This window comes from Adiantum capillus-veneris, chromosome 12 (assembly GCF_014529385.1).
Source record: "Adiantum capillus-veneris isolate H3 chromosome 12, ASM1452938v2, whole genome shotgun sequence".
NCBI lineage: Eukaryota > Viridiplantae > Streptophyta > Polypodiopsida > Polypodiales > Pteridaceae > Adiantum > Adiantum capillus-veneris.
Window position 1 is genome coordinate 21,478,257 of NC_140942.1, and position 12,775 is coordinate 21,491,031.

A 12,775-nucleotide genomic window follows, 5' to 3' on the forward strand; every position below is an offset into this window, starting at 1 on the left:
CCAGTCAATTAGATGTACCTGAAGTAGGAATCATACTTGTTTGCAATGCTTAAGAACGAAAAAATTCTCTCAAACATTGTTTAATTTATTTTCCAAACCTACTTTAAGAGAGCCTCACTCTCCATCTACACACTTCTACGCAACAACCCTCTATGTTTACAAAAAGAGAAAGACTTGGACATAAAACCGCCATGCATGCATGCAACTAGAGAGAGAGAGAGAGAGAGAGAGAGAGAGAGAGAGAGAGAGAGAGAGAGAGAGAGAGAGAGAGAGAGAGAGAGAGACGCCATGCATGCAGCCAGACAGATGTCAAGATGTTTTACTGAAAGAGATCTTGACTTTTACATTTAAGAGAAATAAGAATCTGTGGAGATACTCATTGATTACTCATTTTCTGAAATCGTAGGTACATACTAGTGCAATCACATATTGTTGTGTCTAACCCTTTGTAATCCACTTTGATTACTTCTTGTTGTGTTGCAAGCTACACAATTCAACTATGACTAGCTTCCCATTTGATGAGCGTTGTTGACTAGCCTATTGGAATGTAGCCATGACTCCACAATCAAATGTGCAACCATTTGTGTTGAACCTATCACTCAAATGTCTTTGTATTGGGCTCTCACTAGAGCATCATGCCACCATCTCATGAATGAGGGCAGGATGTCTCACTCCCTAGGGTGCTGCACCAGTGGTCATTTGTCCCCTCTAAATGTAAGTTGCACAAATTCTATCTATTGCTTTGCATCCCTGTATTAAACAAGCTATTTCTCCAAGTCTTTCTGTTGTGAAGTATACTACGAGCTCCTTACTCTTTTTTTTCCCCCCATGCCAAGGCCCACCATTACCTCTTCAATGAAGCCTTCATCTTCTATTGTTGATTAGTCACTCTGTAATGTACTCAAGCGACTCTGAAACCAGCTAGCCCTATGTTATGCCTATCCTTTAGACATGCCCTTGCACAAAGCCCTTAATGTCTCTATAAAGCACTCTAGGAAGAACATCCATGTGGAATGCACCAACTATGTGCACCAGATGATGCCCTTGAATGGTAAGCATGGTGGAGGGGAAATGCTTTTCAAACATTACAACCCACTTCTACAACATTCTGCTTGGTGACCATTATGGAGATTGTTTCAATATCCTTTTGCAAAATCAATTTGACCAACCTCACAAGCTTGTAAATGGTGGAGCAAATGCTCACAAACAAAGATCCCTCGATAGCCATGCACAAAGCTGATTGTGACAAAGAAAGTCCAAATTCAGGCAAGTAATGAAGTCAAAAAACAAAAACCTTTAATTACTTGAACCAGGTTTTGATGAGAAAATCACACACACACCTCACACATCTTAGGTTAACTTTTTGTCCTATGTGAAAGCCATTCTGAGAGAGTGCATTATTATTATTATTTTTTTTTTCATTCACAAGTATCTATAGAGTTTTCATGAATATAACACACCCTTTTTTAGTTCAATATGTGTATGTCGCCTTTGATTCTACACTACGCATAATACAGTGCAACAAGTGCTTGATTTGCTCTTTTAAGCTACAAACTCACGAGTGTATCTACGGTGGAGATTTCTCACATGACTCTAGAGAACACACATACTAGCAAATTATCAAAGCATCCAACTGCAGATATCACCGGCCCTTACCCAGGCTAAAAGAGAACACACATACTAGCAAATTATCAAAGCATCCAACTGCAGATATCACCGGCCCTTACCCAGGCTAAAAGTTCATTGCCTCCTCTTCCGTGTGATCCGCAACTAGCGTTTACACTTCCTAAGAAATTAAATGATTTTGTAATAAGCCACAACAGATTTCCGCAGTGATTCATTCACACCCGCGGGCGATCACTTTCATTGGTGAATTAGGGTTAGGGTTAGGGTTAGGTTTCAAAACAGACGCCCTGTTTTAAGCGTCTCCTAAAATCAGGAGACTGACGAGGTGTCTCTTGTTGACTGCTGACCTGTGGGAAATTCAAGGGCATTCAGGGTTGCAGGGCTCTGCGGACCTCCCTTACAAAAATTCGCGTGTTTGGCAGCCACACAGAGGAGGTTAGAGTGATTTTCTGCAAGGATACACGAGGTTTTCTTGATTATTTTTGGTTGATTCCCAAGAGAGAATCGCTTGTGCGTTGTGTGGATGTGGGTGCTCTTTTCCAAGTTTGCTGTATCGAGTCTCGGGATGCAGCAGAAGTAAGAGGGTGATGGGGGCTCCGAAGCAAAAGTGGACATCAGCGGAAGAGGCTGCATTGAGGGCAGGAGTGAAGAAGCATGGACTTGGTAAATGGCGTGCAATCCAGAAAGACCCGGAGTTTACTTTTCTGCTTGCCACTCGCTCTAATGTGGACCTGAAGGTACTAGGACTCAGTGACATTGACCATCCTGATCACCATCATCATGCTTTATCAACTCAATCCAGTCACCATTTTTAGCATCTAGTTAATATTAGCTTAGCTGCAATTCCTGATCTGGCACCATGGTGTAGAATGGATACCTGCAACATTGTCAAAAGCTACATGAAAATGGGTACCTGCCTTTCATGCGAAATGAAGCTTTGACGTCACCATTAAGATCAGCTTTCCTTCCTGAAATTACTTAGTGAATTTCTTGTCCTAATACATGTCACATTGTCTTCATTGTGAGATGCTGAGAAGGGGCTTCCACATTGTATACGATGGGAGCTGTGACTCATTATAAGATGAGCTTCAGTGGATTTTTGAGGAGTCATGCAGATGGTACTAGCTTAACCTTAAGTATTGTGTTACATTGAAGCAGTCGGCCTGGTGATGGTGGTAAGTATGTATGTTGTATTCCACACCACTGATACCATTGTTCAGTGAAGACCAATACTAGTGTCAATGGTGGCTGCCTGCCACCTTCACATGACATATCACTGAGCCATTTTTGCATCACGGGTTTTAATGATTATCACCGCTCGTTATTACTTTTTGGTATTCTACTCTGTTGCGTATTGCACCTACATGCAAGCCTCAGTCACTTCCACAGTCAATGTGAAACCTTGTATGCAAGCTCATTTTGGCAAGCAACATTTTAACAAATCTACTGCTGTTTGTGGATTCTTGCTTGCCATAGTCGCTTTCTTTATGATCTTTGTCATTATCAATAGGAGCTTTGTATGTTCGGAAGAGGGATCTTGAAAAGTGCACTGCTCTCTCTCCTAGTGGTGCATTAAGTGCTATAGCCAAGCTGCCTTAGCTTATTGCATACAGCGAGGCAGAATATTCAATTAGTACTTTTCTGCTATCATGAGAACCCATTCTTTGTTTTTATTGTTTCTCTTTTTGTTTTGGGGGAGGGGATTGAGTAGATTAAGTTCATCGGTTTCTTTCAGAGATGTGAATTTTAGCTGGACGCTTACCTCAACTTGTGCCCATGGGCAGGACAAATGGAGGAACATGAACATTGGAGTTGGGGGATATATATCCAGGGAAAAGCCGTCCAAGTCATCCAAACTTAAAGCCTTGAAAAGTTCTGATGAACCCATCTCACCTCGTCCATTAGCTATTCTTCCAGGTGAATATGTCTCTGCGGATGATAGTTATGGCGCAGCTGATGCATTGGTGTCCTCTGATAGCCCTAAGGAGTCGAAGTCGTTGGGTCCAAGGTAATGTTTTTCCCATGCTCTATTCTTCTTGCACTCTTTGTTGAGTGCGTACATTTTTCATGTTTTGCTTTATTATGGCAACAAGTTTATGCCTGTCATGTGCCTTTGATATCAAGTCTGTTTTTTCTCAAGGGAAGAGGATTGCTTCATTGTTTGTGACTAAAGTTTAAAGAGCTTCACTTGCAGTCCTCCGAAGTTATGTTTTCAATCCTCTATTTTGCAGATACACGGACATGGTGATCGATGCAATCTTGGATCTAAATAGTCCTAATGGTGCAAGCAGTAGTGATATTGCTGCCAGTATTGAAGTAACATTCTAACCATACTTGGAAGTGTGCACATAGATTGAGCTGCATGGAGTTTTTTTGTATGCTTTGTGTTTGTGTGCATGGGTGGCATATTTCGTTTAGATCATCACCTGAAAAGTGGATAGAAAGAGAGAATTTGTTTTAGCTCAGGCAGGTACTAATAAGCAGCTTTCTTGTTGGGCCTCACTTGATTTGACCTGTTTTGTGTGGGATTGTAGGCAAATAATTTGGTACCAGCCAATTTTAGAAGGCTTTTAAGATTGAAACTGAAGGATATGGTAAAAGATGGCAGCTTATTGAAGGTTGGTTTCTAGTTTAGGTTTTCCTTTGTGTGTAGATTTATTTGCATTTTTTTGTAGAGCAGTATCAAAAGCTAAGAAAGTTTTCAAGATTTTGATTGAAGAAGCAGTTCAAGGTTACAAAACATGCTATTTATAATACTTGAAAGTTATGTATTTTATAGTAAAGTACACAAAAGTCTTTTACAGCTTTATTCTCCTATCAGTCTTTGTGTATGATACACAGAAGATTAATATTGCGACTTGCCCTAGCTGGTTGCGCTTTCTCAGTAGTCATGATTGTTGTTTGCATCATTATAAGGTTGAGTGGAATTTGAAACTTTTGTTCATTCTAAGGTTGAGTGGAATTTGAAACTTTTGTTCATTCTTATTTGATCCACAAGGGGGTGAATCAAGCAGTATTTATACATTGTACTAGAAAAGGTTATGAAAGATGACTTACTCAATCACATCATAGCGATCTTTCGCTTTTCCCTGAATAAATTTTGTTTGCAATGTCCTGTTCAGTTATTAAGTTCATGAGAAGCAGTTCTCAAAAGAAAGGATATTACCGTTTTGTTAGCACCACAAAAAAGAGTCATGTTGAACACTGGGTTTGCCCCACTGATCTGGCATATACTGGATTCTGGATCCGCAGAACATAGTTGTGCTTTTGCAGAAGCCTTTATACATGTCTGTGCTTCTTTTGTGGTGAGCTCTTTGATGTAATCTCAAGACAATCGCCAGGCACCATAAGTATTCATTAAGGTTCTTTTGACTCACCTGTTAGTCTTCAACTGGGGCTGAACATTTTATGAAAGCCAATGGCCCTTGTTTGTTAATTACTGTCATGGCCCTTGTTTGTTGGAATTAACATAGTGTCTAGTGCTTCTTTGCCCTACATTTTTGCAAGGCAATAATGTATATATCCTTTCCTAGTGGAGGTGGCCTTTGAGCTGCTTTATTGTAAGCTCAGTGTGGTTGTCTGGGTCAGTGTGTCCATGTTTTGAACAAGTCTACCATACCCTAGATAGCTTGTTTTGTACATGCTATTGCCCTTGCACACAGCACATCTTTCGCATAGAATCTGCTTTGTTGCTTTCCACCGAGTTTACCAGTGCAGATCCATCATATGATACTCGTCTCTGAGTTGAGTGTGCGAAGCCTGTTTATGACCAGTTGAAATGATCCAATGGCAAGTTTTGAAAGTAATTCGTGAAGAATATTACTGAGTTCCAAAAGTGTAATTTGCACAAATTCTGTGCGCTTGGGTAATAGTTTAGTTAACTACTTACTTTCTGCCGTGTTAGTCAAGGACATGCAAATTGGTGTAGAAAAATGCAAAATTTTTTGCACCAGTTTTGTTGAAATTCAGTTTTGTCAGAGTAACTTTTTGTCAACAATGTAGTGATTCTTTAGATTTAACAAGAATCCCACGCTTTCTCTAGGTCAAGGAAAACTATAAAGTAAATACAGGGGATGATTTTGACGATGGAAATCAGAGCAGTGACATTGTTGCAAAGAAAAAAATGAGGGGGATTGTCAAAAGCAGGGGCTTTGATAATCTGGATGACAAACGCTTTCGGGATGATGGTGTTTCAGATCTGACGATAAGGCCTCCTTCCAAGCAGTGTATCAAGGGTTCAAGAGGAGACCGAAGTATGGAGAAAGCCATGTTAGATGTTGATTACGCAAGGTTGAAACTGAAGACAGCAGAGGAGGCAGCACGAGCTGCTGCTCTGGCTATGGCAGAAGCAGAGGCAGCTGCTGCAGCTGCAGAGAAAGCAGCCAAGAAGGCAAGAGCTGCAGAAGCAGAAGCTGAAGCTGCAGAGATTGCTGCAGAAGTAGCAGCGCTTGCTGCACGGCCGCCCAAAAAAGGTTTGGTTGCTGTGATTTGTTTTTGTTCTCTGTAACTACATCAATAGCTATCCTTGCTTGTGTGTGTGTTGAGCCGGAGAAAAAAGGGGCGGGGGGTGGGAAGAAGAGAGAGGGGAGGGATTATCATGTTCTGGATGACCAATAGCATCAAATAATATAGTCATGAAACTACATGGTGAGTGGTGACGGACCAGCTTGATGTGCTATATCTGATGGGTTGATACAATAATGTATGCAAGACTAGATCACCCATTGAAACCGGCGGGTCACTTGACAAGGTGGTAAAAATGCTGCGACAGTAGTGAACCGAATTGAGAACAACATTGAACAAACTGAACTTGAATAACATTTTAGAAAACTTACAAGAGACATAGCGGTAGAGCTTCACCTTAGAAGCACTCGCCCCTCAACTAGGTGGTCCTGGCGGCATTTCCTTATTTCATTGATGAACTCTTGTGGTTACAACTGTTTCAAGTGATCATTGTCACAAATTGTGATGATGTGGCAACTCCAGACACTTAAAAGCATTAGAATCTAACAAGTTGGACAAAAATTGCCCAAAACAGGACTGAAATTGGGAAAACTGATGATGTGGCATCACTTCCCCAACCTCACGCTGCAAATTGCACCACAATTCACAGGTTTTCATGCGGCGGGATGGCAGGTTTTGGAGGTTTCTGGCGAGCTTTTTACGGGGATCTGTTTTTAGCTTTTGGTGGCGCCTAGTTTTAGGGCCCCTCTATAACCTATTTAAGTGTGCCTAGGGGGTGGGCTCCGTAGATCAACTTGGAAGCAGACATAGAGCACACCTCTCCGCAATTGTACTTTGTGACCATCAATCAAGAAAGAAATACCGAAAGGGGCGCTAAGCTTTGGGGCCAGTGCATGTGGAAGCGGAACTCCGCCGCTTCATGTCTACTCTTTTCTGTTCAGTTTGTTGCAATTTGTGTTCTTGTGTTGCTGTTGATTTCTTGCTTGGGTGTCCAAGCCTGTGACAATCACACTAACAAGATCTGTGTCACAAAACGGGAGCGTACACGAGCACTTGAAAATCTGAAAATTAAAATACTTTGCAAATGTGAGAGAAGGGAGAAGATCGACACAGTATTGGGAACCAGAAGATGGGCTGGCCCCCCCCCCGTTAAGAGTATTCTATTCGTATACAAGCACGAGAACCCGAGGAAACCCCTCCGTTCTGTAATCTTAGACCCGAAGGTAGTGCTTTCCTGGAACAGACTTGGACACTCCAAGTCAAGAATCAACCGCGACAGCACCAAATAACCACTTCAAAACAATTCACAGATCACAATAGATTTGCACTGGCCCGTCGGAGTTCCGTGCCTAGAGATATTGGCCCCAAAGACTGGCGCCCCTTTCGGTATTTCTTTTTGTATTAATCAATCATCAAAGTACAAGAGAGCGGTTGGGGTTTCACTCTCACACTCTGCGTCCAGATGCTCTCAGAAGTGAGACCCTCACCACTTATTTAAAGGTTACAAGGGATGCCCAAAAGCAGAGCCCCAAAAGCTTTTAAAATCAGAAGCAGTAGTCCTCTCTCTCTCTTTAGAGAGTCTTTTCTTTTTTTATATAAAAAAAAGAAAAATTCGCCTCACTCATCATTTCCTTTTTTTTTTTTTTGAGACTCCGCGATTTTCGAAAATTAGGGTTTTTGGCAGAAATTAGGGTTTGCAGGAATTTTAGGGTTTATGGCAGAAATTAGGGTTTTTGGTGTCCGCCACGTCATCACTTTGTGACATACCCCCCTCTTGAAAGCATTGTAATCGATCGTGATTACGCCTGCAAAACCGACAAAAGCCATAAACCGTCTTAGCAGACACTGACTGTTAGTACCTACGTACTAGGAACACACATCTAGCACATGTACAAAATCGACAGTCACATCACACGACATCACAGGACATCACCAGACATCACAGGACATCACATGACATTCAACATTCATTTGGATCTTAGACCATGATTTATCGGCAATGTAGCTAGCAATCACATCTAGGTCCAATCGGGACCTCATCGATGTCCGATTGACTAACCCCTATTGCAACCATGTCTATTCGAGATCAATCAGACCAAAATGCTGCAGTCATTTCGGCTATCAGTTCCTGCACTCACAAGAAGTCAAGAACAAATCAGTCATTATCAGGAATTCCATTTCATAAAGTCATCCACCAGAATACTGTCAGCTCTTAGTATCCCTGAAGCTCAAAGAGACATTAGTGACTTTAGTATCAAAATCGAGGCATCTGTTGACAAAGGAGCGGAGTAGCTCCCCTCTTGTGCATCCCACTGCACGAAATCTTCGGCCAAGCTGAGTTTCTGGGTTCTGTTTGGAGTAGACTATGCTAAACCAAAACATCGAGGTAAAGTTTCACAATCCGAGGAGTATCTGCTAGGTCCTCCTCCTCCATCCACTTCGCATCAAATGCAGGAAAGTTCTTGAACTAAACCAAGAACCGCCTTCGGACTTCACCTTTCTTCGTATCGTTATGTGCCAAAATCTGTTCAGGAACAAGGATCTCCTCGTTTTCTTCCACTTTGGGTTGCTCATTAGGCTCCCCATTATCAGGCACATCACCCTGAACAGGATTCAAGAGACTCACATGCAATGCATTATGAATCCTCCAAGTATCTGGCAGGTTCAATCGGAAGGAGACATCATTTATCTTTTCAGTTATCTGGAAAGGTCCGTAGTATCGCATACTAAGCTTTGGAAAAAACCTCTCCTTTCCCTTTTTCTTTCTTAGGCGTGCCTTCTCAAAAGTAAGAGCACCCAATCATCCTCCTTCAATTTTAAGTCGCGACGATGGCGATCCGCTGCCTTTTTCTGTCGTTCTTGAGACTCCTGCAAAGTCTCGCGAACCTTGGCAAAAGCCGTATCCAAATCTCGCGAATATTCATCCGCTTCCAATATCTAATCTTTCGTGCTCAGGAAGGATGGAACCTTCGCAGCACTTTCAACAATCTCACATGGCGTCTTCCCCGTCGAAGAGTGTATCGTGTTATTGTAGGCAAATTCCACCAAAGGTAAGTTCTTTTCCCATTGAGTCTTCTGATCCGAGATACAAGACTTCAATAAATCTAAAATCACTGAATTGGCAATCTCAAATTGCCCGTCAGTCTACAAGTGGAACGATGACGAGAACTCCAACCGCATGCCAATGTCTTCCCAAATTGCCTTTCAAAACAAACTCATAAATCTGGGGTCTCTGTCTGAGACAATCGTCTCAGACGTGCCATGTAATCGGAAAATCATTGTGATCATTCTGTTTTCTTGGGAGATCAAAAATGAAATCCATTGCAATACTTTCCCAGGGGTGGGTGGGTATGGGTAAAGGCTGTAACAATCCCTGTGCCTTATGCCTGTCAAACTTGACCTTCTAGCATACCAAGCAACTGCGCACAAACTCTTCCACATCCTTCTTGAGTCACGGCCAAAAGAAGTATCTCTCTACCCCTTTCATGGTGGTAGCAATGCCGCGGTGACCCGTAAAAGGTGGACAGTGGCATTCAGTCATAACCTTATCCCTCAACGGCTGTGTAACGCACAACATAGTCTTTCTCATCAAGTAGCCTTCTCGAAGGGAGTATCACGCTACTATCTCCCCATCTCGTATCCGTGTGAAAATATCTGCAAAATCTGTATCTGTGGCATACTGATCGACCATATCCTCGAAGCTTCTATGATGTATCGCGGAAATAGCCAGAACCAACGGTTTCCGAGACAAAGCATCTGCCACCACATTCTTCTGTCCCTGCACATGGACAATCTGGAAGTGGAACTATGACAAGATGTTCGCCCACCGCATCTGTTTTTCCAAAAGCTGCTTCTGTGACAAGAAGTAGCGCAAACTCTGATGGTCTGTAAAGACAGTAAAATCCGCTCCGAGTAGGTAATGCCGCCACTGAGTAAGAGCATGGATAACCGCCAAAAGCTCTTTCTCATAGATTTGTGCTGTCATCTCCGGCCTAGAGAACAAACGGCTCTCGTAAGCTATGACATGGCCTTCTTGCATCAAGACCGCACCCAGACTACGACCACAAGCATCACAAAATACTTCAAATGACTTCTGCAAGTCCGGCAAAGTCAAATATGGTCCTGTAGTCAATTTCTCTTTCAATGTCCGAAAGGCAGTCACCTCTGTGGGTCCCCACGAAAAAGGTACTCCTTTCTGTGTCAAGGTATGCAAGGGGAAGCAACCTCTGCAAACTTTCGTATGAACCGCCTGTAATACGAACACAGTCCCAAGAAGCTTCTAACTTCATGGACATTCCTCATATCGGGCCAATCACGGATAGTCTCTATCTTGGCCGGGTCCATTTGCACTCCTGTTGCTGACACAATGTGTCCCAAAAAATGTATCTCTGGTAGGAAAAATTCACTTTTCTGTGCATTAATCACTAACGTGTGATCTCGTAATGCTTGAAAGATTTGAAGCAGATGATCTCTGTGTTCTGCCTCATTCTTGGAGAAAACAATGATGTCGTCAAAGAAAGTGCCAACAAATAGCCTATACTCTCGAAAAATCCTGTCCATCATCCGGTTAAATGTCGCAGGAGCATTGGTTAAGCCAAAAGGCTTACCAAAAACTCAAATAACCCAAAAGTCGTCCGAAAAGCTGTCTTGTAGACGTCTCCGGGCACTATCCTGATCTGATGATATCCACTCTTCAAGTCAATCCTGCTAAAGCACGAGGATCCCTGTAACCTGTCGAGTATATCATCGATCCTAGGAATCGGAAATCTGTTCTTGATGGTGATTTCGTTGAGAGTGCTATAATCGATGCACATTCTCCAAGATCCGTCTTTCTTCAAAACTAACAACACTGGAGAGCAATACAGTGAAGTACTAGGCTGGACAAGACCCTTTTCCAAGAGGTCTTTCACTGGGTTCATAATCTTTTCATTCTGTACTCGGCTCACACAGTAAGGTGGCCGATTCGGTGGCGTGCTTCCAAGTATCAGATCAATGGTTTGATCTTCAGGCCCTCTGAAAAGCAACCGGCATGAGTGTGGAGAAAAATCTTGGCGTTCTTTTGATCAGGTCAAAACATATTCAACCTTTATCCAGCGTTCAGTTCTCTTCCAAAAGAATGAGTAAGAAACTGAAGTTCATCAAGTACAATCTCTAAGCCCTTCATTTATCAAAGTTGCTTTCTCGGCCCGGTAGTCAACCACGGCGTAGTTCTTGTGGTACCAAGGGATCCCGAGTAGAACGTCACTCGCGTGCCCTGAACACCCTTGTCATTGCAAACAAAGTTTGCCAATGCTCGGTGTAATGCAACATCCCATCCGGGTGCCAGTCGAACTACCTCCGCCTGTGGCGTTAGTCTGTTGGGCGTAATTTCCAAATCAAGCCGCCAATTCCAAGTGAAAAGAAGTTGGCCTTGGCTCCTTCAAAAGAGCTTCCTGATCCTTCACTTTGCCCCAAAAGCGGCAAAGTCTGTACTTTCATTCATTAAATTCGGTGCAGGTTCCACGACATGTGGTACCAGTTCTGTTTATCTATCTGCCTTTTCTGCCACGTTCCTCAGCTGCTCTCAAACTCTCAGGCCTGTCATCGTCTTTATCATTCTGTTCTTTCTGTGCCTTTTTAGGGCACTTCGCGGAGATATGTCCATGTTCCCCGCATCCAAAGCACTTCCCCTCTCTGATGAAGCGAGCTCTCTCCTCAGGTGTAAGCTTGGGTCGTGCATCTTTTTTTCTCTGGGTTGCTCTTTTTCTTTCTACTTTCATTCCCAGAAGTCTGTTCGGCTCGTTGTGTCATGGCCTTATCTGTGGGGTAGGTCAAACTGCCAGAGTGAATGGCAAAGCCCTGCTTCGCATGACTCATCAACTCCTAAATAGAAGCTGACTTCTATTCCAAGCAGTGATCTTGGATCTCTGTAGGTAGACCCAAGGTAAACCATTCAACGTGTTCTTTGAACAAGATCTTCTTGAATGAAGAGGCGGGTAGAAAAAAGCTCCAGAATCTTTCACAATAAGCATTGATTGTATCTTTCTTGGTCATCCGAAGATGGTTCCAAGCAGCTCGTATATCTCGCTCAAACTCTTGAGTCAACCAAGAAGAAATAAAAAGCCTCTTAAATTTCAGCCATTTAACTGGCGCAGTCTTGTTTAAAAGAAGCGTGGACCACCAAGTACGAGCATTCCCCTTAAAGTAAGAGGTAGCTCTCCGAATCTTGGAGTGCTCTGAATAGCGTCCTCCCGCGAAAGCGATGTCAAACTGCTGTATAAAAGACAAAGCCTTCGAAGCATCTGAGTATCCTGAAAAAGTATCAAACTTGATCGAGTGGCCACCTTCCTTAAACTCTCGGACTTTCTTGCTTTTATCTTCAAGAAAGTCATACTGGTTGGCTTTGTAAAAATTCTTCTTGTTCGCATAAAACTTTCCGTCATCGGAATCTGAGTTGTCTGTAGACGAGTCCTCAGTAGAACTGTCAGTCTCTGGGCGAGATGTAGCCTTCTTTGCCTTTTTCTTGCCCTTTCCGAAGCTTTGTGTCTTGCTTCGCTTTTCGCTTTTTCTGTCTTCTTCGCTCTAATCCGAGGAGCTAGAAGAACTGTCAGAAGAAGAAGAAGAAGAACTGGGTACTCCTTCAAATCGAACAGGCTTCTTCCGTTTCTTTGCCTTGTCAAATGTCAACCGACGACCCAAATATCCC

The 12,775-nt window shown here is 42.8% G+C and overlaps 1 protein-coding gene across 3 annotated transcripts in view; it reads left to right on the plus strand.

The window, feature by feature from the left end:
- The first annotated feature begins 1,793 nt into the window (after positions 1-1,793).
- The window catches only part of LOC147445439 (single myb histone 1-like), a 33,803-nt gene continuing 22,821 nt past the window's right edge, over positions 1,794-12,775 (plus strand). For 2 of the 3 annotated variants that reach the window (XR_015189774.1, XR_015189775.1), the window contains exons 1-5: positions 1,794-2,363; positions 3,411-3,634; positions 3,858-3,942; positions 4,161-4,244; positions 5,669-6,098. Coding sequence is in view for 1 of the 3 variants with exons in the window: in XM_086524954.1 (XP_086381080.1) it covers positions 2,214-2,363; positions 3,411-3,634; positions 3,858-3,942; positions 4,161-4,244; positions 5,669-6,098 (973 nt within the window). In the remaining 2 variants the exon portion in view is untranslated. The remainder of the gene's footprint in view (positions 2,364-3,410; positions 3,635-3,857; positions 3,943-4,160; positions 4,245-5,668; positions 6,099-12,775) is intronic. The other variant, XM_086524954.1, reaches the window with a different exon arrangement.